This window comes from Myotis yumanensis, unplaced genomic scaffold (assembly GCF_028538775.1).
Source record: "Myotis yumanensis isolate MYYU_CA2020_CCGP unplaced genomic scaffold, mMyoYum1.0.hap1 SCAF_3, whole genome shotgun sequence".
NCBI classification, from domain to species: Eukaryota; Metazoa; Chordata; class Mammalia; order Chiroptera; family Vespertilionidae; genus Myotis; species Myotis yumanensis.
Window position 1 is genome coordinate 179,199,400 of NW_027223754.1, and position 23,503 is coordinate 179,222,902.

General features: G+C 37.1%; 1 protein-coding gene and 1 non-coding gene across 2 annotated transcripts in view; one reads left to right on the forward strand and one right to left on the reverse strand.

Moving 5' to 3' along the window:
- The window catches only part of ITPR2 (inositol 1,4,5-trisphosphate receptor type 2), a 425,687-nt gene that overhangs the window by 205,843 nt on the left and 196,341 nt on the right, over positions 1-23,503 (forward strand). The window contains exons 33-34 of the mRNA XM_070410528.1: positions 10,923-11,051; positions 12,206-12,326. Of these exons, the coding sequence (XP_070266629.1) occupies positions 10,923-11,051; positions 12,206-12,326 (250 nt within the window). The remainder of the gene's footprint in view (positions 1-10,922; positions 11,052-12,205; positions 12,327-23,503) is intronic.
- Positions 22,725-22,831, reverse strand: LOC139007730 (U6 spliceosomal RNA). The gene has a single exon (XR_011470895.1). It is a non-coding gene; the product is annotated as a U6 spliceosomal RNA (small nuclear RNA).

The window sequence follows — 23,503 nt, forward strand, 5'->3', positions numbered from 1 at the left end:
TTCTAGATACCTTCTAGCATATGTTTTGCTCTGTTAATATTGAATAAATGAATGAGTGGATAAAGAAAGGAAAGGATGGTTTTGGTAGCTTGCACTTAATTTTAGTTAGTGTAGCTTATCCTCTTTATTTTTGCATGCTGAATTATGACTATGTTCAGGGTCTATTATTTGAGGGTTTTTTTTGTTTGTTTGTGTGTGTGTGTTTTTTAATCTTCTCTGGTTTTCTCTTTAAAGTAAAGGGACATAATGTTGAAATAGGAGTTTCACTAATAGAAGATAGTGTATAGATAACTCCTTGGACCTATTATGCTGGCCTGTCCCAGTCCTCTGGCGTCCTGCATTCCTGTGTGCTGGTAGATGTGAATAGGCCTCACTGGGGAGGTACTTGGAGGACAGAGGTTGGTGAGGTCCATATTTTCACTGTCTTATAAGAAGGTATGCTGACTGTTACCCATTAGTTCACTGCCTCCGTGCAATTCTTTCTGGGAGGAGGGAATACAAAGGGAATAATAAAGAATTAACTCCAGATCCATACATCCAAGAGCAATCTTGGATAATACAGTAAACCATGCATTATTCCAGTCCAGGAACTCTTTTAGCAGGGGTGAATGAGGTCCCCTATGTTCAAGCACGTGTGAAGGAACGCAGTTCCTGTTCTACTTCATTTCTGTAGAACTCAAAGGCACTCATTACCTTTCTCAGGTAAGCCTGTACCTGCGGAGATATCATCCTGTTCTATAGAGGATTTACATAGCACTCATAATTGCTACCCCTCTCCCGCACCCCTGCTGTGACCTTAGGAGAGTCCTTGTACCTGATTGGTGACAAGTGTCTCCAGAGACCTTGAAGTAAAGGATGGTTTATATGCCGATGACTGAGCTTTAAAATTGCACGTGCAGGGAGACAGTAAAGAGATTATGGACTGATTTGCAGAGCTGCACAGTGCTACAGGCTAAAGATAAGCTTGAAAAAGATCAAGGTCACATTCAAGGCAGCATGAGCTGCAATGCTAAAGGGATTTTTATTTTTTAAACCAAAGAAAGCTGACGATAGCTGCCACTGATTATGCTGCCTTTGAAACACTCTCTCATTTGATGTACACATTCTTTTTCTAAAAAAAAAGTGTACATGTAGGAAGGAGTTTTATTTTCACTGTTTTAAGTAGACAATTAATGTTATTTATTGTCTGAAGACTCTAGGGGAACTTCAGGATCTTCTTGGTCAATTCACTTATTATGTCTAACCACAACAGCTTAGCTGTACTGCAAAAAGCATTTTTCTCTCTCCTTGTTTCCCCCTTATCTATATGTTAAAGCAGCAGCTCTCTTATCCCCTTACCAAGCATGGCAAGGGATCAGCCCTTCTATTTCAGGGAAGGGGCAGGAAACCTGATGTTACCATATCTAAGATTTCTCTTTCTCCCCCTTAAGAAAGGTTGAGAAGCGACCACACACTTTCAAATTAAAATATAAAAAATGTGGTTAAATAAGTAGAATGTGGCCTTCTAGGCAAATGTTCAGGTCAGTAAAGCAATAGTTCCCAAATCCAAGTAGTTCTCAAGCACCAGAATTATGTGGAGGGTTATGCAAAACACGATTGCTGAGGCCCACCCTGAGTTTCTTATTAAGTCGTTGTGCTACTTTGCATTTTTAGCTAGTTCCCAGGTGACACCGAAGCTGCTGGTCCGGGGACCACACTTTGCAAACCACTACAGTAGAGCATGGGAGTTGAGAGTAGAGTTTTTAGAGGCATTAGCCAGGGTTCAAGTCCAGATTCTTCTGCCTTTTATTAGCTCAGTTACCTTGGGCAAGGAACTTACTCTTCCGAGTCTGAGTTTCCTTATTTGTAGAGAGAATACAATAATAACACATTCCTCATAGGGTTATGGAGAGAATTCAATGAGATATTGCATAGCACATGCTTGGCACCTGGTAAGAGAGCTAAAAACATTATCCATGTATCCATATCATGGTAACATCACTGTTATTATTATAAGGTTATATGTAGCCTTTAAAGCAATTTCTAAAAGTTTCCCCAAGACCTGCACCAAATAAGAATGTTGAGGATAACCAAAAGGGAGAGCATCCAATGTCGACAAGAGCCAGGAACCATGTCCATGAAGCTGGAAAAGCACAATAGCGACCTAACATAGAAATGGACTAGTTACAACAAAGGTATGAAATCCTGGCACAACTGATTTACATCAGTGAGAAATGGTAATCTTGAGGAAAGGTATTTGGTAAATTGGACATAAAGAATTACTATAGGATCTTAGGGTTGGAAGAGACTGGCAGTCGTAGAGTTCACAGCTTTTAGCACATGCCTGTATATTACCATCAACAATGATATCACTATTTTTTGAAACAACTGATTCCATTTTTGCACAATTTTAGTTGTTAAAAGCTCTAATTTTGAGCCAAATTTCTTACGTAGTCTAATTTTTACCTATTTCTTCCGTCTGTATCCACAAGGAATGATTCAGTTCCACAACAGCTTAGCTGTACTGCAAAAAGCATTTTTTTCTCTCCTTGTTTCCCCCTTATTTATATGTTAAAGCAGCAGCTCTCTTATCCTGTAAAGCAAAGCAGAGGTGTTTACTTTAAGCAACAGGACTTTAAAATGATAACATTGTTCAACTTAAAGGAACTTAAGATCATTTAGGTTGATCTCAGATTTTACCTCTTTGTGGAGAAATTATTTGCTAGCAAAGGGTGACTTGCCTAGCTGGTAACAAGCTGGGAAGTCTGCTACAGCCTAATCCAGTACTTTTCCCATAACAGCTTCTCAGATATGTTACAACAGCTCTCATGTCTCTCATCATTTTCTCCATGTCTTTCTGGGCTTGTTATAATTTTCAATATACTTTTGGACTCTCTCTAATTTATTAGTGTTTTTTTTAAGTATGGCATCTGGGATGGCACCCCATGTCTCGGGCAGGGATTGTCAGCATGAGACATATGGTTATTTTAGTAGAAATTTGGAGAATAATCTTCTTTAACAGGCAAATAAAACACTAAACGGTAGTAACATTACCACGTTCAAACTGTCTTCTCTTGTTTCTCTAGAGTCAACTCTTTGTTTGCCTGTTAGCAGGCTTGTTGTTTGCTCTTGGGTAATGCTTTCTATTAAGTCACCTTAACTAGTATCTTTCATTTTCCTGTTTGCGCCCTCTTTTCTTTGATCTTGTTAAGACCCATCTAAGAAAATCTTTCTGAAAGACTTCAATAAACTGGTGCTAGATTGTCTCACATACCTCTTCCATTCTGATTTTCTGACAAAGACTGTATCCACGTCCCATAGATACACCAGATTTAGGCAGGCAGCGAAGCTATTAGACCCACGAGAAGTTGTTCCACTGTCTTCTGAGCATTTAATGGCAGCCCACTTTGATCTACGTTCCAATGCAGATAAAATTGGTGTTTATAGGGCAGAAATGCTTTTCTTTGCCTTTATAACTGATTATTGTTGTGGGGTCAGGGTTTGGGAGTCATTATTAGAAAGCACATGGAGGGAGGTGGGCTGTAGTCAATGTTAGCCTCAGACTATATTTTTTCTTTTGAACGTGTTCCCAATTTTGCTATCAATTTCAAGATTCTATAATGGCCAGTAGTACTCTAAATGATGTATGGGAAGCATGAAATTAGACAAGAAATAACTTAGAGGCACACCTAACACAGTGTCATGGCATTGTCCCATCAGTCATTGCTTAACAAGAAATGTCCAAGTATTTTATTTTCAAATAGATCACTTGAGGCATACTCTCCCTTTACTTTGCCTACCAAGTCATAGGAAGTAGGAGTAAAGACAAATTTATAGGTACTTAGAAACACACTTTCCAAGTTTTTTAATTTGATAGGGTTGAGTAGGTTTTCTTTGATGGTTTGATTCTCTAATTTTCTTGACTTTCTTAAGTGGAAGGAGCTACTGCAAAGTCTCACATTAAAGGGTTATTTTTATATGGTTTTATTAGCTAGCAATACAGGGAAGTGAAGGGTAGAAAATATTCTATAAAGCCCATTCTTTGTGTAACACCTTTCCCTCAGATGTAATTCTATTTTTCTCCTCAACATTCATGCTGAATTATAATGATGGTGCAATGCATTCTTGTCTGGCTATTCTTGATTGATGATTGGTTGGTCCCTGGCCTGGATCATACTTCCTGCATTGGCAGCAATGATCATAGTTGATCAGTTCCTTCTTGAAACACTTTTTCAGTTGGCCACCAGGACATTAGTCCTGTCCTGTTTGTCTCCCACCTCACTGGCCACTCCTCAGTTTGCTGTTTCCTCTGAATCCTTCCAGCCTCAAACATTGGAATGTGCCAGGCTCAAACCTTCGACTTGATCCCTCTGTGTGTACGATCACTTACTTGCCAATCTCATCCACTCTCCTTACTGCGATACCAGGCTGATTGAAGCATGGACTGTTCCTCAGATGTCCAGTCTCACATATCCAGCTGCCTACATGACCTCATTGCTTGGCTATCTAACCTCAAACTCTTCATTCACTTCCATGTCCTGCAAAAACTATTTTTTTTCTCAAATCTTTTGCATCTCAGTAAATGGCAATTCCATTAATCGGCAATTCCATTATTCAATATCAGCATTCAGGCAAAAAATCTTGGTGTCATCTATAAATATTACTTTCTTACACTCTAAATCCAACCTTTTAGCAAATTCTGCAAACTCTAACCTTGAGATATTTACAATATGACTGCTTCTGGACATGGCATTACTGCCATCCTGCTCCAAGGTACCATTAACTCTCATCTGAATTATTGCAATAGCCATAAAAACCTCTTTCCATGCTTCCACTCTTTTTTAAAAAAAAACTATTTTTATTGATTCCAGAAAAGGAGAGGTAGAGAGAGATATAGAAACATCAATGATAAGAGAGAATCATTGATCGGCTGCCTCCTGCACGCCCCACAATGGGGATCGAGCCCGCAACCCAGGTATATGCCTCAACCGGGAATCGAACTGTGATCTCCTGGTTCATAGGTTGATGCTCAACCACTGAGCCACTCCAGCCGGGCCATGCTTCCACTCTTGCCCCCTCCCTCCATCCAGTCTCTCTATAGCAGCCATAATGATGAAAATGAATGATAATAATAATTTTGTTCACAGCTCTCCTTTGCTTTGCTCAGGTTCTGTCCAGAGTGAAACTCCTATATGATTTGACCTCTCCTCTGTCCACCCACCCCTTCCCCATGTCCTCTTTTTTCTCTCGCTAGCTAGCTCCCTGTCCCATCTACTGGCCTCATTGCTGCTCCCCAAATATGCCAAACACACCCCATCTCAGCACATTTGTGTCTGCCTGGGATGCACGCGTCCTCCAGGTGTCCTCATGACTTCTTTCCTCTCTTCTTTCAGGTCCCTGCTTAAAAGTCTTCAGAGATATTTATTTGTTGTCACTTTGTCGTTCATAATTTTTTATTTTTACCTTTTTCTTCTTCTTCCTCTTCTTAAAGAATACCCTTCAGTGGGAACCGGATGGAGGGGAGCTATGGGGGGAAAAACAGGAACATCTGTAATAATCTGAACAATAAAGATTTTAAAAAAAAATCTTCAGAGACTTCTTTACACTCTGTGTAAAGAAGCAGCCTTTTCCCTCTGTCCCTCCTTCACTTGCTTCATCCCACCTCCTCTACTTGACATTTTTGTATGTATTTGTATTTGTTTCTACGGAAACAAATAAGGCCAGAGATTTTTGTCTGTTTGATTTACTGCTACCTACCTGACATAGAGCAGTGACTCACACATAGCAGTTACTCCATATGTTTTATGGGACAAATAAATGTCAACTGCAGCTAAAAATATCTCAAAAGAGAATTTGGAAACAAAGTATGGCCTTAGCATAGAGTTAAGTAGATGTATTAATGAAATGAAATAAATTGCTTGAAACAGATTTTTACATATGTAAAGTATTAATGTATAATAAAGAAATGATCAACCATTTTCAGGGATGAGCAAACTTGTTCCATAAAGAGCAACATAGTTAATATTTCAGCTTTCAGGGAACTATCATAACTGTTACGGCAATCACGAAAGAGAAAGGAGCCATAGATAAGATGTAAATGAATGGATATGGCTAGATTTCACCTAGGGGCTGTAGTTTTCTTTCCCCTGGATTTTCAAATTAATGATTTAATTAAAATAGTGATTTTTATATATTTTGTTCACCTATTGATCACAGGTAAGTACAGGGTGGGGCAAAGCAGGTTTTATAGTTGTTTGTATAAAAAATAAAACAATAATTACTAAATAAGAATATGACTGTAAACCTACTTTTGCCCCACTCTGTAGAACATTCTTGGGATGGAATAGGTATTCAACAAAATTGTTGATTAGAACTAAATCAAAATGACATTTGAGGACACTGGCTATTTGGGGTGAAATGAACTCAGTTCCTACCCTAACATCATATAATATAAATTGCAATGGATTTTAGAGATAATCGTGAAATGATAAAGATGGGTGGAAGATAGGTAAATATTTATGTCTTTGGATTAGAAAGTTAATTTTAAGCATAAAAGCAATGAATTAAATTAGCTAAGAAAAATAATAAATGTTTCACTATTTGAAAATTTTAGTACATAAAACATACATAAACATAAAGAACATCAAAATAGGAAAAGTTATATATTCAAAAAGATAATAATCCTTACATAATCTTTTCATTATATATATATATGAAAAACTAACATTGTATAATATTAAAATGAGCAAAAGCGTGGCATTCATGATTTATAGAGGAGGAAATAAAGGTAATTGCCTGAAAAAATAGTCAACTGTTAAAATTAAAAAAAAATACAAAGGAAAATAAGACCCAATTTCCAGCTATGAGGTATAAGAATAAAAAGATAGTATTAAATCTTGTTTCACATACCTTGCTGATGAGAGTGTTGATTTAGGCTGTCTTTCTAAAAAATATTTTGATGTACATTAAAAAAAAAAGCCTTTATACCTATTTAATGTGTCGAGTAATTTATCTTCCAAGGATCTGCCCTCAGTGAATAATTAGAAATAATATTAAGAATTTATGGTCAAAGGAGTACAACATACTCTTATGATAATATACAAATAGAAATAGTTTAAATATTTAATTGTAGAGAAATGGTTTAAAATTATGTTATATCTATAAGATGTTATAAAGTCACTTAGATTATTTTTGAAGATTTCTAATGTGAGAAGTGCTAATAATAATTGCATGATAAATATAAAAAAGAGAATACAAAACTGGTTATCTTGAATGATTTTAATTACAGAAATAGATATGGTAGAGCAGAAAGATTAGAAGAAAAGATTCCGTGATGTCAATCATGGTTTGATCTGGATTTTAGGTTTGTGGATAATTTTGTATTTTCGAATATTGTGTCAGGGTTCCTACAGTTAATATATATTGAGGATGGAGGTAGAGGCAGAGTAGCTAGCTACCTGACTTCTTTCTCTTTCACTCTGATCTCCAAGAAGAGTCTGAAAGCCAGAGCTAGTTGTGGTAATGAGGAAACGTACAGTGTTTTCACACATAGGTTGTTGATAGCACAGTACATTTATTATTGCCCAGCAAGTTTTATAAAACTGTCTACATATCCTCATCTGTTGATTTCTTTTTGTGGTGAAATATTCCCAAAAAATCTGAATCTGAAGGTAAAGAATTTTGCTCAGGTCTTTATAATAGGCGGGAAGGGGGCAGAAATTACACAAAAGACCACCAAGAAGGAAAAACTAAGCAAATAAAAAAATAATTTGTATTGTGTTTTTGGGTTATGTATAACTCAACTCATCCCAAAAATGGATTAAAGTGTGATTGTGCATTAAAATGATCGATAAATCTTGCCTTTTAAAATAAGTATTTAGAGCCCTGATTGGGTAGCTCAGTTGGTTCGAATCTGGTCCCATACGCCAAAAGGTTGTGGGTTTCATTCCTTTTCAGGGCTCATATTTAAGTTGTGGGTTGGATTCCTGGTCAGGATGCATATGGGAAGCAACTGATTGATGTTTCTCTTTCACGTCGATGTTTCTTTCTTTCTCTCCCTTCCTCTCTCTCTAAAAATCTAATAAAAAACCTAACATATCCTCAAGGGAGGATTTTTAAAAAAAAGGAAAATAAGTATTGAGAAAATGGCACTACATGGGGAATATATGTGTGCAAACAGGTTGAAGCTTTAAAAATACATGTATTACACATTAAAAGTTAACTGAATGTGATGTGATTTTATTATTGATAAGAGTCAATAAAAATAAATATCAGGAGAAAGAAATATAGTTATTTATTTATTAGGTTCTTTTTTACTGAAATGTTTTTAAAGATTTTAATTTAAAAAGTGTCTTTCTACATATCTTGCCTCTCTACAATATTACAGCAAGGCTGTAGAGGTGAAAATGTTATTTAGATGGGCAGAAAAAAAATACCTTTTTAAAAAATTCCTCACCCGAAGATATGTTTTATTGATGAGAGAGAGATAGAGATAGAGAGATGCAGAGATAGATAGATAGATAGATACATACATACATACATACATACATAGAACTATGTGAGAAAGAAACATCTACTGGGGATCAAACCCGTAACCTAGGTATGTGCCCTGACCAGGAATTGAACTCACAACCTTTTGGTGTATGGGACGATGCTCCAACCAACTGAGCCACCCGGCTAGGGCCAGAAAAAATATCTTGAAAAAGTATTTGAATTCTTTATCCAAAGTAATTGAGGAATAGATTCCACACAGTTTTGTAAACCCAGACTTTAAAAAAAATTTTTTTTACGTTCTACTTAATTTATATTTCTAATGATAATATATTCAAATTATATGTATTTTAAAAAATTATACTTTATATTATGAAGAAGATATGTTCAAATTATGTGCATTTTAAAATTATAATAGGACATAAATAAAAAATCTTGATTATAGCTATATAATTAGTGGTTGCACTGAAATGGAGACAAAAATAAATTTGGTGTTATAAATATATACTAACTTACAAATTATGTGTCTTCTTTTATTACCCCAAACTTTGCCAGCTCATCAACAGAATATCCATGTCTGCAGAGTTAATAATTAAATTCATTTGTCTGACATTTTGGCTACTTAAAGAAAAAATTTTTTTTTAAACTTAGACTTTTCATTACCCAGGATTTTGAGGGAAGCCTTTAGCTAGAAATAAATTACTTTTATTAATCCACTGACTAAAGCAAGTCTTGCTGCCTCTTTAGCAAGTGTGCATTTGTAGGTAATGCGGTGTGGTGTGATACGCTACTAGCTCTAGAGAGCCCCCCCCCCCCCCCCAATTGTGTGAAATGTCACTGGGTGAGGAGGAAGGTTATGTGGGCTGCTTATGGCAGCATTGGTCTGGTACCTATTCCACTTTAATATATTTTTATCTTACTGATCAGAAGTTTTCACTATAAAAGCCAGTGCTGGAAAGATACTAAATGCAATAAATCCTACTTCATATCCATTATGGGAAAATCGATTTTATATTATTCTGGGGCCACATTAAATTTTAGTCCTTGCTTAGATGTTCCACAGATAATAGCCTAACCCAAAGTTAACCGAAAACAAAATAATAGTCCTTTCTTGTTCTTCCATTTTTTAAATTAATTGATTCATTCATTTCAGAACATTTATTGAATATCTTGTATATGGCACGTACTGTGTTATATGCTGGAACGATAATGAAATGATTATAGAATTTGACCCAATTTACTTCCTTTAATTGCACTGTTCCCTACAATAACTCTATGAGACTACTTCTAATACGGCCTTGTCAGGTAGATGTCATTTAATAGATGAGGAAGAAATGAATTGCCCCCATGGGAAGTAACTTAACAGCAAAGCAAACCCTCTGCTCTTTCTTCTACCTTCATTTAGCAATTACTGTTATTTTCCAAACCAAAACATTGAGGCACATGGATTGAGAAGGGAATATTTCTCTTTTGTGGATTTATTTGTGTAAAAGGTTTTAAAGCAATATTACATTAAATTGCATTTACTTATTTTTTTGATTAACCACCTTATTGAAATATCTGGAACATATGCCCACCATAATACTTACCCACCATATTAAGTGAATACTTAAACTTTCTCACTCTGTTTTTTTTTCAGACTGCATGCTCCCCCGCCTCCTTTATTCTTCTTTTTATCTTCTTGTCTTTTCATCACCCATCTTTGTTTTTCATTTGTTTTTAATCATGTATCTTAGCTTTTGTGATTTGTCTACCCTGACATACTTGGAAGTTTACAGTTTGTTTAGCAAAGTTACAAATTTCTGCCACATTGAATCACATATAAAGTTCAGAGTCTATGTTCTCTGATTTATCCTCAGCTCTGGTATTGTCTCTTCCTGCTTTGCCTACTCTGGGAAGCAAGCCCACAAATGCACCCAGATGTGGATGAAAAAGTCAAAATTATTGGAAATAATTTTACCCTCTTTTAGCTTTCTGTTTTCCTTTCCAGATACTTTCTGGTTTGCATCCTCTAGTTGGGGCTTGGTGTTATAAGTGAAAATGTGTACAGATATAAGCCACCACTAATCACATACACCCCTTTCTTATACTTATGACTGTTTCCTCTTTGACTTCTTCAGATTGATTGGAAAGGTATTTTTCAGAAAATCTCAGCTTGGGGATGGAGGGAGAAGGTTGTGTCCAACAGTAGGGAGATACAGTTCATGAAGAAGGGGCTGCAGGAGAGGAGGGGTGTCTGTGATGGATTCTGGTTCTAGGATGAGATGATAACCAAATTTAAAGGAGAAACAACCACAGATTTTAAGCAGAGGTATTTCTATTAAAAAGCAACTTGCAAAAGCAGAAGAAATGTTATAAACCACCATTTCAGACCATTTTTAGAAGGTCCCAGTATTGACTTATAATTCAAAGATGTGATAGAGTGTATTAAGCTGTTTTATTTTTACCCCCAGGTTTGCAACACAACCACAGACAGGAAACATGCAGACACCTCCCTGGAGAAGTGTGTGACTGAGTCCATCATGAGCATCGTGAGCGGCTTCTTCAATTCTCCTTTCTCAGACAACAGTACCAGCCTCCAGGTAGCTTAAACCAACACATGCAAAGCATTCCTCCACACAGAATTTATGTGCCTTACTCACGTAGGAGAGACTTTAACCTGATAAGGAAGCCATCCCCTACATTTCTGAGGATGACACTTCTCATGTTAATGACTGTTATTCTCCTTTGTGAATTTACCGAACTTTATTTTAAATAGAGAGGCCCCATCTTCAAGTTAAATTATTCTTGCTCCCCCTCTAAGCGTAATGGGAACTTTCATATTGTATAATGACTGTTTGCCAACTGTCGAAATAAATTACACAATTATTTAAATGGATAGGCATTTTTACTCAAAAATTCCACTTTAGTAATTTGTCCTGAAAGAATTAGCAGTGTTTTATATAACATGATGTTCATTCAAGTATTTATAAACTTCAAAGTTGATATCCACCACAAACAGGGGGATAGCTAAATAAATCCAGTGTATCTGTAGTATTTATTAAAAATCATGTTTTAAAAAGAAATATTTATGATTAGGAAAATGATCATGAAGTAAGAGTAAAACAGGCCACAGAATTGCATTATACACTAATCCATGTTTTCATGCATACATACATGGAAAAACACAGTACAGTAATTATCTTCAGTTTTTGATACTGATTATCTCTACATAGTAGAATAATTGGTGATTTTCATGTCAGTGGTTTCCGATATTTTACAATGACTGTATATTGCTCTTATAAAAATATAATTTCAATTATACTTTCTTTAGGAAAAACTTTAAAACTGTTTGATTGAACCACTTCAAAATTGTTGTTTCCTCTACTTACCCATCATATGGGAACCAAAATGTACAATCAAACAAATACATCCAGAACACCTTCTCTCTATATATACTGATACATAAACCAGAGACTATAAAAATGTACTTAAATTCATGTCACTGACTTCAAGAAATGCCATATTTTTATGATTAAGAATACAGTTCAAATGCAAATAATTGACTTTCTATAGTATCTGGCTCATGCCTCTTATGAAGTAGGTACGTAATAAATATTTTTTGAATTAATATGCATTTAATAGCTCTGAAACTAAAAAAATGGTATTGTGTTTCATTTTGATGAGCTACTTTGATAATGTATCAGGTATGTTAATGGTTTAGTGGCCTATTTGCCTTTCTTCTTTCTGTCTTCAGACACACCAGCCAGTTTTTATTCAGCTGCTGCAATCTGCCTTCAGAATTTACAATTGCACCTGGCCAAACCCAGCCCAGAAGGCCTCTGTGGAGTCCTGCATCAGAACTTTGGCTGAAGTGGGTAAGTCACAGTGTTGGATTTTACTTGTTTTACATTTTGTTAAGGAAATCAGGCTTTTGGCTAATAGGCAATATAAGCAGCTTTTCAGTTTATAATTTAGTAAGAAAGCAGGTATAATTTCTGTGAAGCCTAGCAGTAATGATTAGCAAATGATTCTGAATATTGTGTAATTTTGGAGAGGATAATAGAATTATTATATTTCTTTTAGAAAATGATCTTAAAATTTAATCATTTTATCGTTTAATTGTCCTATTTCTAAACTTAATATTACATATGGCACTTTTAAGCCAGTGAGATTTTATAGGAATGAGTTTTGTTTAATTATCTCAAATTTCATTCTGGGATTGTCTTATCTATTAAGTAGCCAGACTTATTAATACCTTCATCTGGTAGTAGGCCTTATTGAGGATTTTTTAGTTTTCTAATTTTGTTTGACATCCATCAGTATTTATTGAGAGTCTATTATGTGTGGAAGGCTTAAAACATTACAAATGGCAAGGATTTTTAAATTCTAGAAAGAATTTCTCATAGCTTTCTCTCTCATTTTTTCTTTTGTTGACATTAACTAGGGCCACCTTATAGATGTCAGAGGGGAGGAGGGAAAAGAAATAAAGGCTTGGCTGGCCTTAAAAGTCAGAGGAGCTTGACCATTCTCTCCTCAGGCTGGTTCTGCAGGCATTGGGAAGGACAACTTACAGTGTGTGTCCTTACTGCTGACATTTATGGAGCATTTACCATGTGCGATGCTTAGCAATTCACATTCATTATCTCATTTAATTCTTAAATAGGGTTATTGTGAATTTAAATTTCTTAGTTGCAGCAACGGAATTTTCTAGATGAGGTAACTTGGCTAAGGTTATAGTATGTGCTCAGTAAATACTGGATACTGAATAAATGATTTAACTAATTACTGACTATTTAAACATTTTTTTAATCTTTTCCCCATATCTAAGTGATTTTATATTGACAAAATTTAATGGCTGCTCAATTTTAATTACAATAAATTAAAAAGCAGTTATAGCCCAAGAGGATAATTGAACATTATTAACACTAAGAGACTAATGAGGCTTGGTAGATTGTTTTGTATACTAAAAAGAAACAGAATACATTGTGAAGAAGATATCATTCACAATAGCAATAAAAATATTAAATGCTGCAGGGAAAACTTCACAAGAAACAGGAGAGAATATATTGTAATACAATTTTGAGGGATACAAAAAATTCTAATGAATGGAGAGATATACTATTCCTGAATTGAAAAATTCAGCTTGTAAGGAAGCTCTACATTATTGGAGACAAAAATGACAAAACTGAAACTGTCCTCCTTTGGAGACATCATGAGACAGCAGGGTCCTTTGGAAAAGACAATAAAGCTGGGAAAATAGAAGGCAGCAGGAAAAGAGGAAGGCCAAACAGGAGATGGGTTGACTCCATAAAAGAAGCCAGCGGCATGAGTCTGCAGAGCCGAGCAGGGCTATGTTGGATGAGATGTTATGGATATCACCCACTCATAGGGTGACATTGGAGCCGACTCAATGGCCGTAACACACAAACATGCTGGTTCTCCTTCAATAAAAGAATCACCTTGATCCTTCCAAACCCGGGATTCCTTCTTCCTCACACCCTGCTCTCCCACAGCTCGTTTAGGCTTAGCCACCCCAAAGGATGTGTCCTCTGCCAGTTTGGCCTCAGACACCCTCCCGGGGAGGCTCCCACATTCTAAGTCAGGCTACTTGCCTCTCTCGGGGACATCCTCTCCACCTAGTGTGGTCTCTGCTCTCTATGTGGGGTCACTTGGTCACGTGAATACCCTCCTCACCTTTGACACCCCTGCCAGGCTCTTCTTCAGCGTGGGTGCCCTTCTCACCCCACTCAAGTTCTGATTCTGCACTGCTGGCAGCCTTCTACACAGGCGCCTCCACTCCTGTCTGGGCACCAGCGCTCTGGAGCGCCTCAGCTCCTGGTGGGCTCCTTGCCCAGCGCTGACACTTAACTTTGTTCCTCCTTAAGTTTCAGGACTGAGTGATTCAAAAAGGGAAGGGAAGAGATCAAGGAAGAGGCCATAATGTGTGTCCACAATGAAGAAGGACCTAGAAGAGAAGCTAGTTTTTATTTTAAAAAGATACACATAGCAAAATGTCCAGAGGGCTATAAATAAAATATTAATGTTGCTTATCTCTGAGTGGGGGACTTATAGATGAATCCAGTCCTGTTGTTCATGCTTTTACATAACTTCTGAGCTTTTAATAGTATACTTTTCAAGTTATAATAAAACATGACTAAGAGCATTTTTATTTGGATCAAATCAGCTGGGAAATTGACTAACCAGTAAAAAGACAAAATCCAAAGGAAAGGCAAAGAAATCTGATATTTTTTTCATAGGCAGACATTGTCTCAGCTGCCAAGTATACGTCTATATTTTACATTTTAAGGAAGTCTCCTCCCCCCTCCCCCTTCTCCCTCTCCATCTCCTCTTCCTTATTTCCTCCTCTCCTTCCTCCCTCAGTATTTAGCAAATGCAATGGGGGAAACACCAGTTGGCCCAGCGCAAAGCATAGACGGCATGCTGTTCATCACATTTAGACACTGAGACACAAAGAACTTTGAGGCACAAGTGAGATTCCATGTTGTGCTTTCATCTGAGTTCCAACCTCAGTGGCATTCTTGTGGAGTCAAAGCATAGCGGGATAGCAGAGCTTTGGGGGTTTAAAATAGTCACTGAAACTGTATTCGTCTAAAGATAGCTTTTGTTTCTAAACTATAAGATTTCATTTTCTGCCATTTCCTCTACTGGCCAGAAACCTTATGATGTAATGGGAAATTCTAGTTACTTTTTATATGCAATGAAGACATATGTTATGGGAAGTATAAAAAAAAATTTAAAAATCTCTAAATCGCTGATCAAGAGAGGTTTAGAAGAGTGATGTTTTTGTGTAAACCCTCAGTTTCATCTTTGTGAGAGGCATGCTCTCTTCCTCCTCCGTGTTTATAGGTTCTATCCGAATAGTTATCAAAGCTCTGGAAATTCTGTTCCTACTGGTCCTCTGCATTTGTACCTCTCCTTCCTCCCTCTCTATGAAGCTTTATTTAACCCCTTAGTACTTCCTTCTGGGACCTGTGTTGGAATTCACTGTTCTGTACTACCCTCTTTCCTCAGTTAAATCTGCTACCAGAGTAATCTTCTTGAAGTGAAATTCTATCTATTGCGACAACGGAGACCGCAGTCTTCAGTGGCGTCCCTTTGCCTAACTAAGTAGACGGATTCCTCATTGCAACATTTGTGGCTTCCACAACACAATCATACCTTCGTCCTTTCTGACCTCGCTGCTCACTGGTTCTCACACCTCTGCTATGTGACAGCACACTGAGTCATCATGCCCCATGCATTGCTCACACCATAACTTTTTCCTTTTCTTTTTCCAATTTTTTCCATTGCCATCTCTCAGCACCCTTTTCATTCCTCAGATTCCACCATAAAAATCATTCCTGACCCCCATATTCACTTGACCCCCATTTGACTACTTATATTTTCTTATGGTCTTCACTTCATTCTAGCTTATATCATCATCAATCTGCACCTTAACTCCTCATTCGATTTTGAGAGACAATAATTATGAAGTTCTATCAAAATGAAATTAATGGAAACTATTGTCTAGAATGAAGGACGTGAAAAGCAAATTCTGCTTTGTGATGGTTAGATTTACCTTTTTAATAGTTGGTGAATACTGATCATGGAAAAACATATAACCAAAACGAAAGGCATTCAGAAGTGAGTATTCATGGTAGTAAAGGGATCTAAACCCTTCTTACTTGAGTAGTGATTAAAAACACTTGAAATATTTAGACAAAAGATATCTGAAGGGAACATAATAATTATCTCCCAACATTTGAAGGTGAGAATGAACTTCTTTTACAGCTTCCTAAGACTAGGGTTTTAACTAATATATGACAGCTGCAAGAGGCATATTTTATACCACTGTAAAGAATAACTATTTTGCAATTAATTTTCTTTCAAAAACCTTAGGGGTCACATTTGATTCTTCCCTGTTGCTCACTTCCATTAAACACAACAGCAGATTCTCTGGGTTCCACTTGCAAAGTACATATTTTTTCCTTTGTCTTGTGAGACACCCTTGTTCAGATCCACCATTATCTGACATGAACTACAGAATTGTCTCTTTACTCAACGCCCTACCTCCATTTCTGTCTTGCCACAGTCCATTTCCTAAATAACAGCATGATCTCAAATTGCACATCAGGTCAAATCACTCACCTGCTTAAAAATTTCCATTGCACGTACGAGTCCTATTCCTTACCATGGCCTAGAAAATCCCTCATCATCTGAGCTTCATCTGCTTTTCCTGGTTTCTTTCCCTCCTCCCAAATTCTACAAGGTTGGGTAACTCACCCAAGGTCATATGAACAGGTGGGGACAGAGCCAGGATCTGAAGCCCTTCTAGACCGACATGCTAGCAGACATTTGTGACACTCTACTATCACAAATCAGTTCATGCAACATTACCCGTCTTATACCTTGAAGATACAAACTATGGATAAATATAATTGCCCTTGATCAGTCCTTGTTACTCAGTTTACTCATTTATATAAAATACAACAGTTTATGCCAGAAGTACTTTGAGAAAAAGCATCCAAGAATGACTTTCATATTATTGCATTTGAAAAAGAATTTTGTTCCATATGTTTCATAATCTTCAAATGATTTGGGAGGATTAATATTGGGTACTTTGTTGGCAACAAAATGTTTTTTCCAAATGGAAATTCTGTAAAATATCTTTTACAAATGGTTTGAATAATCAACATTAATCATCAAGCCAGTTGTTCCCCGACCCCCAGTTTGAACATGTATAAAATATTAACCCTTTGAGAAAAGAAATTTAGTCTCTGTTAAAACAAACATACCTGTTTTCATGTATCTAGGATGTTATAGTTGATTGTAAAAAGAATTAGACATAATACATTCCTATAATTATGTTTTTTAAAAACTTCATTATTACTTTTTAAAAATTAAATCTGCATATGTTACAAGATAGGACCAAATCTTATAAAGTTTTTCATGTATTTAACTCAGCTGACTTATAATGATCCTTCATTATCTGAAATACCTTATTTCTAGCTGGGGAAAGGCAGCCTGTCAAACCATATTTTCTGCCCTCAATGAATTTCTAGCACATCCAGGGTAAATATAACAAGTACAGAAATTACAAAGCAGTAAAACTAAGTACCTTATCTGTTACATAGTTCTAGAGTCTGACTCAGTGCCTAGAGCACAGTAGCTACTCAAATATTTATTGCATGAGTCAAATAAATGGGTAATTATAAATAAACTAGAGGCTTGGGGCATGGATTCGTGCACACATGGGGTCCCTCTGCCTGGCTGGCAATCGGGGCCATCTCACCCAGTCCCGATAGGGGCTGATGGGGGCCAGCCGGCTATGGGGAGGGATCATGGCAGGTTGGCCGGCCACAGTAGGTTGGCTGTGGGAGCACACTGACCGTGAGGGGGCAGACCTTTGATGGTCAGTGCGTGTCATAGTGACCAGTCAACCAGTCATTCAGTCGACTGGTCATTCAGTCGACTGGTCGTAACAGTTGCTTAGGCTTTTATATATATAGATGAATGAACATTCCACTCTTGCCATTGGCTGCATAATATTCTACTGTGTGCCTGTATTTTAATTTACTTAACCCCACTGTTGTTTATTTATGTTGTTTCTAGTCATTTTGCACATGAGGGAGAATAAGGTAATTATCTAGGAGTAGAATTTTTGGGTATTTTAATTTTGACAGATATTATCTTCCATAGAGATTGTTCAATTTACATGCCACAAGCAATGTAGGAGAGTATCTTTCTCCTTGACAATGTGGTATGTTCTCAAATCTCCCTGATTTTTTGCCAACCTTATAAGTAGAAAATATCATTACAGTTTTAAAGTATATATCTTTTTATAAATGAGGAAAGGAACCTTTCTATATGATTAAGTCATTGTTATTTCCTTTACAGTGAACTGTCACTTCTTATGCTTTGCTTGCTTTTTCTAAACGTTTTCTTTTTTCTTGATAATTTGTTTAGCCCTTTATTTATTAAGGAAATGAACTCTTTGCTTATAAGTAGCTATTTTTTTCTTAAAATTTCATTCTCCATGTGAACATTTATTTATGTAGGCAGAAACTTACTTTCTTTTAGGCTTTTCAGATTCTCTTTTATCTTCAGAATGTCCTTGATCAGTCTGAGATGTTTTTTTTAATTCCCACTGAGAATTTTCATGGTTGTAGGTTTTCTGTCTATGTTTTTGATGTGGCTGTTTATAATGTTGAGCTATCTGGAATATATTTAGTTGTAAGGTATAGGGTATAGCATCAACTTTATTTTTTCCAGATGACTAGTCAGGTGTGCCAATACTAGTTCTTGCATAACCCATAACATTATATTCTTTATTCAATTTGGGGATTATTTCAGTATAGTTTGAGTGCCAAACAGGAAAAATGCATTTCATATCTTTAATGTTCTTCATATTTAAACACACTAGTGCTTCAGTACAGATGTCTCCTGGATATTTTCACATGATACAGAATAAGTGCCACTCTCTGCCCACCCCGTTGGCCCTTTCTTTGCACCTGCTGTTCTTGAGGGCCCGTATGGTAGGGCTTGACAACCAACCACGTGCTCTAATTAATGCTTGCACTTTCTGCTGCCTTTCCCCCTACCTGTCAGTTTATCTTTCTAAGCATTTTTTTCCAGGGCATCTCTCACTGCAATATGTGTGTTCTCAGGCATCTTGGTCTGGCAGATATCATCAGTAATTTTGTCTAATTAACATTTTTACATAATATGCAATATTTAATGAATAATAATTAGAAATAGATTTTGATTACATCTTAAAATGATTGTGAAGACTTGTCATATCCAGAGAATTTTCACGATTTATAAGCCTAATTAGTAGGTTAGCCTAATGATCAAAGTGCCTGTGGATAAAGATAGCTCCTTTGAGGGAACAAACTTTCTCTAGGCAAGGTTCTACAAAAGACAAATGCATTATTAATAATCCATGCTCTCTCCTATTACTTTTTTAAGGACTCCATATACTTACTCTCTGACCAAATATTCTTAGCAAGGTAGTATCTCAGTTGTACTCTAACTTAGCAGCATTTCTTTTCTTTCTTTCTTTTTTTCTTCTTTTTTTTAAAAATATATTTTATTGATTTTTTACAGAGAGGAAGGGAGAGAGTTAGAGAGTTAGAAACATCGATGAGAGAGAAACATCGATCAGCCGCCTCCTGCACACTCCCCACTGGGGATGTGCCCGCAACCAAGGTACATGCCCTTGACCGGAATCGAACCTGGGACCCTTGAGTCCGCAGGCCGACGCTCTATCCACCGAGCCAAACCGGCCAGGGCTCTTTTCTTTCTTTTAAAAAAATATTTTTATTGATTTTTAGAGAGAGAGGAAGGGAGAGGGAGAGAAAGAGAAACATTGATGTGAGGGCGGGACATTGGTCGATCAATCGGCTTCCTCTTGCACACCCCCTGCCGGGAATGGAGCCTGCAACCCAGGCATGTGCCCTGACCAGAAATCAAACCAGGAACCTTTTGGTGCATGGGACGACGCCGAGCCAACTGAGCCACATTGGCCAGGGCAGGAGCATTTCTTTTTTAAACATTTTAAACGTTAATGTGACCACTAAAGCACACAGTTGGAGTTAATGCTACATACCAGAAGAGTGACTAGTTGTAGTAAATTCATTAGTTCTTTTTTATTAAGAGGAAGAGAAGACAGGGAATAACCATTATCCCAAGAATACATCCTAGTTCACATTTCAATATATTATTCATAACACTTTTTCTAGCTGAATAAACATAAGCTTAGTTTCGATCATTTTTTTTATTGCATTTGAAAAATATTGTTCTAGTTATTAATGTTCCTGTGAGATCATGAATGAATTATTTTCTTTTCTAGTCACAACTTCTTTTCTGTTTTAATTTTAAAACAATATGTGGAAAGCCAAATTTTCACTGTTAAATTTTGCTTTCAAATTCATATTTATAATATTTTGACAGTTCAGAGAATCTATTTCAGGCCATGTCTTTAAAGGTATTAATATTTTTTACATTTGCTTGAACAATTTTTATTAGTATCTACACAGCTGACTTACTTTAATTCAAGTTCTGTTTTCCCCAATTGAATAGTTAATTTTCTTTTATTCCCAAGAAATTGTGACTTAGCCTTTGGCTAGAATTTACCTGTGAGAATGAGAAAATAGTATATGTTATCCAGTTAATTTATATTGTGCAATTTGTGCTAAGATGGGAGACTAGAAAATACCAATTAGAGTGGCACAGTTTTGAGAATAACAAACAAAAAAAATCCCTTTCAACAAATTTTGGAATATTGAAGTCTTCTCAGCCCGTGGTGCTGGCTATAGTGGGAGAGTGGCAGACGCTCTCAAAGATATCTGGGAGTTTGGAAGGTGGGTGAGATGTTCCTGACCTCACTAATGGGTGTGTGTGTGGAGGGGGGTAGGGGATAGGGTGCTGCCAAGAACAACAGAGGTGCTGCCTTTGGCCTACATTCCCAGTGGTATCATTAAAAAATATTCATTGAGCTCTTCTTTGTGTAAGTTACATTCATGGCAACAACACTTATTTGATGGCTGGTTGTATCGAATGTTCCTGGTTCTGAAAGGGGAGATAGATCCCGACACCCCTCCCCCACTTGTTTCGATGGTAGTGGAAACTGGGTTATAATGTGTTTTGAGCAATATTAAGGCTTATGATTTTTGTTGCTCAGAAAATAACAGATAAGCAGTATTGTCCTCTGACTTATAAATGTTTAGAGCAAACCCAGCTTATGTGCGAAGCAGCCAGAAAAGGATGAGAGTCTTGCCAAGATTTGCTCACCGCGCGGGATTAAGTATTTATAAAAATATGTGCAGCTTGGCAGTGTCTGTCCCTCAGATGAGACAGGAGTGCAGTTGTTCTGCTGTGAGTGATGGACGTAAACAGACACATTGTATGCTTTGGGAAAGGGAACTTTATAATGAATATTAGGAAAACACTCACTAAAGAAATCTAGGGAGTGGTGCAATTGATAGTTCAGGGTTGTCTTAGAGGTGTTATTATTTCCTTGAAACTTCAGCCGGAGCTGTTTTTTAAATTGGTGACTCTTTGTGTAGGTAGCTAAAATTGTTTATTTTCAAAGAAGTTTTTAAGTACCTTTCAGCTTCCGTACTACCTACTGTTGTTGCTTTCCTTTCATTATATGAAACAAGCCAGATTTATTCATTCATTCTCATTCTCCCTCTGCCCCCATTCTTTCCTTCCTATTTCCATTCATTTTTATAAAGTCTTCCATTGACTGTCATTATAACTTGAAATGATATCCTTATGTATCTATCTCTTGATTTAATGCCTATATGATCCACACTATGAACAACAAGGAAATTAAATACTGCCTTCATTTTTCCCCTTACTCCCCAATCTATTAATGACTGCTTAATAGATTGTGGGTTTTATGTTGTTATAATTGTATTCTACTCTAAAATATAATGAGATATCTTATAGGTTGATAACATTTAAAAATACATTTTCAGAGCTCTGTAATATGATGATGGGTAAGTTTTTTAATAGCATAAACATTAGAGACAGAATATAATGCTGTGATATTGAACCTTTCCTAAGGAAGAGAATTTCCCAGTCACTAATGTCTAACAGGTCTTCCTTTGTCTCTAGCTTTATTCTCTGCTTCATATTCACACCCAGTTGCCATGATTTCTTGTATTCATGTCGACATTTTCTTGGATTCCTTTCTCGTTTTGGGAGTAATTTTCATAGGGTTTCAGAGAAAAAGTTGTGAGCCTTGCATATTCTGAAATGTTTTCATTTGGGAATGACATTTGATTTTTTAAAAATGTATTTTTATTAATTTCAGAGAGGAAAGGAGAGGGAGAGAGATAGAAACATCAGTGATGAGAGAGCATTACTGATCTGCCTCCTGCATGCCCCACACTGGGAATCAAACACGCAACCGGGGCATGTGCCTGACCCGGAATCAAATGGTGACATCCTGGTTCATAGGTAGACACTCAACTGAGCCAAACTGGCCCGGCTGACTTTTCGTTCAGATGGGCATAAACTTTTAGTTTCAAAATCTCTGTCCATCTGGTCTTTAAATCCATTATTTTACTAACTTCTAGCATTCAATATTTATTGATGATGGGAAGTCTGGTGCCAGACTGATTTTCTATAGGAATCCTCTTTTCCCCCCTGGAAATCCTTGTAGTTTTCTCCTTGCTGTTGGCATTTATATCAGTTTTGTAAAGCTGTCATAACAAATTACATAACTAGATGGGTTAAAACAACAGAAATTTCTTTATTTTTTAAAAAATATGGAACGCTTCACGAATTTGTATGTCATCCTTGCACAGGGGCCATGCTAATCTTCTCTGTATCGTTCCAGTTTTAGTATATGTGCTGCCGAAGCGAGCACTAACAGAAATTTATTGAAACAACAGCAGCACCACGCTCTTTCGAAAGGCTCTAGGGATGAATCTGTTCCAGACTTCCTCTTCGTTTCTGGTGTTAATTGGCATTTCTCGGCTTGCAGCTGGGCACATCCAGTCTTTGCCTCCACCTTCACTTGGTTTTCCCTAAGTGAAGGCAGGTGATGTGGGGCTGCTAAGATGCTGAGGCTCTCCTCTGTCAGTGTCCCTGGCTGTTCAGCACCACTGCAGACAGTGGCCGGCTCAGCAGCTGAGAGGTGCTCCTGACCAAGGAGGGGCTGGAGACAAACTTGGCTTGGGCTGCATTTCCAGGGGATGAGGGGCTGTGGTGGGAGAGCAGCTCCCAGTGCAGAGAAGACAGAAATTGAAGGTTGATTTCTCTACTAGCAGTCTCCTGTAAATGACAGGGCTGACCCGGAGCTCAGGATGAGGGGCTGTGTAAATGATATGCAGGTTTCCTGTGTGTGTGTGTGTGTGTGTGGCAGAAGTCAGGCTGGGAATACTAACAGGTATTGAAATAACAAAGGCTTTGCTCAGAGGTTGGAGTTGTCTGATTTTTTGCTGGAGCTGCCTCTTCTCTCTCCCCCATTCTGCAGCTTATTGAAGAAGATCTCTGGAAGTTCCTTCAAGCTCTGTTCCACTTCTCTGTCAGGTCCTAA